Source organism: Heteronotia binoei, chromosome 13 (assembly GCF_032191835.1).
Source record: "Heteronotia binoei isolate CCM8104 ecotype False Entrance Well chromosome 13, APGP_CSIRO_Hbin_v1, whole genome shotgun sequence".
Lineage (NCBI taxonomy): Eukaryota > Metazoa > Chordata > Lepidosauria > Squamata > Gekkonidae > Heteronotia > Heteronotia binoei.
Window position 1 is genome coordinate 15,539,342 of NC_083235.1, and position 5,389 is coordinate 15,544,730.

A 5,389-nucleotide genomic window follows, 5' to 3' on the forward strand; every position below is an offset into this window, starting at 1 on the left:
TTGGCTACATCAGAGGTGTGCGGCCTAATATGCAAAGGAGCTCCTGCTACAAACAAAGCCCTGCCCATCGGAGTACTAACTAGAGAGAGCCAGTTTGGTGTAGTGGTTAAGACTGGTGGACTCTAATATGGAGAACTGGGTTTGATTTCTCTCCGTGCCACATGCAGCTGCTGGGTGACCTTGGGCCAGTCCTAGTTCTCTCAGAGCTGCTTTCTCTAGAACAGTTCTCTCAGAGCTCTCTCAGCCCCACCTCCCTTACAGAGTGTCTGTTGAGGGGAGAGGAAGGGAAGGAGATTGTAAGCCACTCTGAGAACCCAAGTGAAGGGTAGGGTATAAATCCAGTTCTTCTACTGCTGACTAGGGCCCACCCTGCTTAGATTCTGAGACCAATTTCCCACTAACCTTATGTCGCTCTCACTCTCCTCTTCTCTGCGGGGCTCCTGTTGGATTTCACACTGTCTGCCCCGGGGCTGCAACTTGATCCGCCTCTTTCTTGCAGCAAACAAGATCCTCTAAAAACCGCTTTCTGTTTGCCACGTGAAAAAGGCGAAGCTAATTGCAGCCCCAGGGCAGATAGTGTGAAATCCGACAGAAGTCCGGAGGAGAATAGGAGCATGAGAGCGGCATAAAGGTGAAAGAGATTGAGAGTGATTGCTGCTGATTGCTTAGGAGTGCCTCTGCTCCACCCTCTTTGCATTTTAAGCTGTGCCTTGCCAAAGGCTGAGCACATCTCACAGAGGTCTGAGAGCAGCAAACAAGATCCTCTGTTTCTGTTTGCCACACGAAAAAGGTGAAGCTAGTTGCAGCCCTGGGGCAGAAATCCGACAGAAGCCCAGAGGAGAAGAGGAGCATGAGAGCGGCATAAGGCTAGTGCGGAATCGGTCAGAGATTTACCAAGATCGAGCTAGCTTGTCCATCCAGGTCAGGACATGATGCATTTGTCCCTATGAATTCCCAGCTTTGAAAACATTCAGTGTACTAAAGTAAGGGCAGAGTCCTCTGTAGGCAAGACGGTTCAGCCATGAATGATGGCGCTTGAAACCAGGGCTTTTTTGGGGGGGGAGTGCCCCAGAGTCACTCTAGAAAAGTCCTCCTTGTCAGTCAAAACAAGGAGTGGCCAAACTGTGGCTCGGAAGTCTCTTCCACACATACCGAGAGGCTTTCAAAGCCCTCACTGCCCCGTCAGCTGGCTTGGAGAAGGCATTTAAAGCTGCTTTCTTTCCACCTCTCCCTCCCCAATCTATCTGCCTCCGTCTTTCCCTCCCTCCCTGTCAAACATCTGACAATTATTCTATGTGGCTCAAAACCATAACATCTTTATTGTTTATAAAAATTGTTGGACTCTTCTTAACAGTCTTTGATTTAACAAAGTATGTTAAAACATAGTCGCTTCAAGGTCATCATTCAGCCTTAAGCACCAAAAAGCAAGACCCGAAAAAGAAAGGAGGAAGTTGTCGACATGTCTAAAGTTTGGAAATTGCTTTAAAGTAGCAGTAAGTCTGCAGCACATTCAAATAATATTGTTTCAAGGAATCCAGTGAGTTTCTCCTTCATTTCCCTCCTGAGAGTTCCAGCACCTCTTTTTCCAGAAAAAAAGACCTTAAAGGGCTTGCTTTTTAAATTTTTTAAAATCTTTATCTATTTAATTTATTAAGATTGTGCAAAAGATGATACGATAATTAAAGGGGATATACATTATATGGTTGTAGAATCGTTGCATACAGAGTACTTCAGTTTAAAAAGACTGGAACTTGCAGTGGTCAATTTGAAATAACCAAAGATACCAAATATAAATGCAGTAATCACTGAAATAGGGAAATAGAGTATACTGTAAAAAGAGTCAAAAAATACCTGGGCAATGCAACATCACCCCAGAGTCAGAATTATTCCAACATGGTAAAACAATTAAAACTAACAATAAACAATCAAACAGACAAATAATAAAACAATCAAACCGTTAAAACAGATTTAAAAATTAAAACAGTTAAACCATGGCTCAGAATTAGTTTAAGGCAGCATGGATGGGGTGGACACATCAATTAAGGCATACTTGTCACAGCTTAGGTGTCCAAAAGATGTCAACTGTATCGGCCCGATTTTGAGCAATGAGTACAGGGAGGCCAATTAGATGGCGTAATAGGATAAGGACGTCTGCCTACCTCAGCCATAGGCCGGGTGGAACAGCTCCGTCTTACAAGCCCTCCGGAATGGCAACAAATTTGGTAGGGCCCGAACATCCATAGGAAACTGATTCCACCAGGTTGAGGCCACGGCTGAGAAAGTCCTGGTTGAGGCAAGCTGGATGTCCCTTGGGCCAGGGATGGTCAGGAGATGTTGACTGGCCGATCGTAATGACCTCCGGGGCTGGTGCTTGCAGTGGGAAAACGACTGGCGTTTGCACAGGGGAATTGCCTTTACTTTACAACAAACCAATATTGCATCTCATCCTATTTCTCAGTCAAACCAACTCTGTTGTCTAATTGTGAGTGTGAAAAAGGGAAGATGTGTGAGTATATGTTAAAAATGAGAGGTATACTGAAATATGTGGAATTGTGGGAGCTGATGTTATTAGAGGAGATGTAACTCAGCAAAAGGAAGTCATTTTCCTGTGAAGTTTGTTTGTTTGGGGGTAAATTTCTGATTGTTGAAGACATCTCCCCCCCCACTCTTCTTCCCAGCCATGGCTTTTCAGAGCAACACAACTTGTTGCTATGGATTCATCCTACAAGGTCTCTCCAATCAGCCGGAACATGAGCGTCTCTTCCTCCCCATCTTCTTCTTCTTCTATCTGATGATCCTTCTAGGCAATCTGCTGATCACTCTCCTTATCTACTACAATGCCCGCCTCTACCAGACCCCCATGTATTTCTTCCTCAGCCATCTCTCATTGGCTGATGTGGGGTTTTCCTCCTCTACCGTTCCCAAGATGCTGCATAACCTACTGACTCATACCAAAAGCATATCCTACAGTGGGTGCCTGTCTCAAATGTTCTTCTTCTTGGGCTTTGGAAACACAGAAAGTTTTCTCCTGTCCTCCATGGCCTATGATCGGTACGTGGCCATCTGCCACCCGTTTCGTTACGCCATTCTGATGAATCCGAGGAATTGTCTGCTCTTGGCTTCTGGCTGTTGGCTTTTGGGGTTTCTCCACTCCCTGCTCTACACCGTGCAGATGTCTTGTCTTTCCTTCTGTGGCTCCCGGGAGATCCCCCACTATTTTTGCGACCTGCATCCTTTAATCAAGCTCTCCTGCTCCGACACCTCAGCCATTCAGATGACCACCCTCACCGAGGGGACGGTGACCATGGTGGGACCCTTCGCAGTCACCATCCTCTCTTACGCCCTCATCTTCTACAAAGTTCTCAGGATCCCATCAGCAGCTGGGAAGCGTAAAGCCTTTTCGACCTGCAGTGCCCATCTCACCACGGTGGTTCTGTTTTTTGGGACAGTGATTGCTGTATATGTCCGTCCCACCGCCACGTATTCCGGCACCAAGGTCCGGGTGATGTCCGTAGCCTACACAGCTGTGACGCCCATGCTCAACCCCTTCATCTACAGCCTGAGGAACTCTGAGATCCAGCAGGCTCTGAGGAAGTGCCTAGGGGTCATCTGAAGCCCCAGTTCTGTGGTGGCCTTTTCCCATGGCTCTGTGGCCTAGTTCAGGGATGGCCAAACTTGCTTAATAGAAAGAACCACTTAGAAGAAATGTCAGATGTTTGAGAGCAGCAAGGCAGGCAGGCAGGCAGGGAGGGAGGGAGGAAGGGAGAAAGGAAGGAACAGAGGGAGAGAAGGAAGGAAGGAACAGAGGGAGGGGGTAGGGAAGGAAGGAAGGAACGGAGGAAGGGAAGGAAGGAACAGAGGGAGGGAAGGAAGGAAAGAAGGAAGGAACAGAGGGAGGGGGGAAAGGAAGGAAGGAACAGAGGGAGGGAAGGAAGGAAGAAACAGAGGGAGGGAAGGAAGGAAGAGAGAGAAGGAAGGAAGGAAGGAAGGAAGGAAGGAAGGAAGGAAGGAAGGAAGGAAGGAAGGAAGGAAGGAAGGAAGGAAGGAAGGAAGGAGAAGAAAGAGGGTGGGAGAAGTGGAAAGAAAGCAATTTTAACTTTAATCCATTCTCCAAGCTCCAATGGGGTGTCAGGGGATCTGAGACCAACACACTACATGTGAAAGAGCCACATGTGACCCCCGGGCTGCAGTCTGGCCACCCCTGGCCTAGTGTATACTGAACCCATGGTTCCAGGAAAACTGGCAACTTTTATCTATGCCAAGGTAACCACCAAGCTGGAGCCCATCGGAGCAATGAGATGAATTCAACCATGAAGACAGCCATCTGGGAACTGAAACTTCAGGACATTCCAAGTTCTGGGTCATATATTTTTGCTGTTCTAAGCTTTGCTTTTAAGTCCCTTGCATCTTTGTAAAATAAACAACATTTTAAAATCCTTCTGACTACGTAGTGGAGGAAAGTGCTGTCAAGTCATTACTGGTGACCCTGTTGGGGTTTTGAGGCAAGAGATGTTCAGAGGTGGTTTCCCATGGCTGCCTCCACGTCCCAACCCTGGTATTCCTTGGACATCTCCCATCTAAAGAATAGCCAGGGTCAACCCTGCTCAGTTGCTGAGATCTGATAAGATTGGGCTAGCCTGGGCTATTCAGGTTGGGGCTTAGAATACATACAAGCAGGGCTTTTTGTGTAGCAGGAACTCCTTTGCATATTAGGCACCCCCCCCTGATGTAGCCAATCCTCCTGGAGCTTACAGTAGGCCCTGTACTAAGACCCCTGTAAGCTCTTGGACGATTGGCTACATCAGGGTTTGTGTAGCCTAATATGCAAAGGGGTTCCTGCTACAAAAAAGCCCCGCATGCAGGTGTCTTATATGGAAGCAGATTGCTGGTCCATTTAGTCTGGTGTCTGTCTCCAACAGTTTTCTCCAGAAATGTGTCCTAGCTGAGTTTCTTTGGACTGGAATGGCCAAGGAATGAATCTGCCATCTTGTGTACACAATAAATATTTTGTAACCAATGAGCCATGGCTGCACCTCTTTGTCCTACAGTTGTGCCAGCTGTTAACCGGGTTTGGTTCCCCACTCCTCCACATGCACCTGCTGATGTGACCTTGAGCAGGTCACAAATTCTTGCAGAGCTGTCCTGTTCTTTCAAGAGCAGTTTCTGTCAGAGCTCTCTCAGCTCCACCTACCTCACAGGGTGTCTGTTGTGGGGAGGGGAAGGGAAATGAGATTGTAAGCTGCTCTGAGACTAGGGTTGCCAAGTCCAATCCTAGAAATATCTGGGGACTTTGGGGGTGGAGCCAGGAGACTTTGGGGGTGGAGCCAGGAGATACTGGGGTGGAGCTAGGGGGGAGGGGGGGAAACGGCGCCGGGGAGCGTGGCGAGCC

General features: G+C 47.8%; 1 protein-coding gene across 1 annotated transcript; it reads left to right on the forward strand.

Moving 5' to 3' along the window:
• The first annotated feature begins 2,680 nt into the window (after window positions 1-2,680).
• On the forward strand, window positions 2,681-3,613 carry LOC132581798 (olfactory receptor 1L4-like). Its single transcript, XM_060253210.1, has one exon. It carries the CDS (start codon window positions 2,681-2,683, stop codon window positions 3,611-3,613), a length of 933 nt encoding a protein of 310 aa, XP_060109193.1.
• Window positions 3,614-5,389: the final 1,776 nt, after the last annotated feature.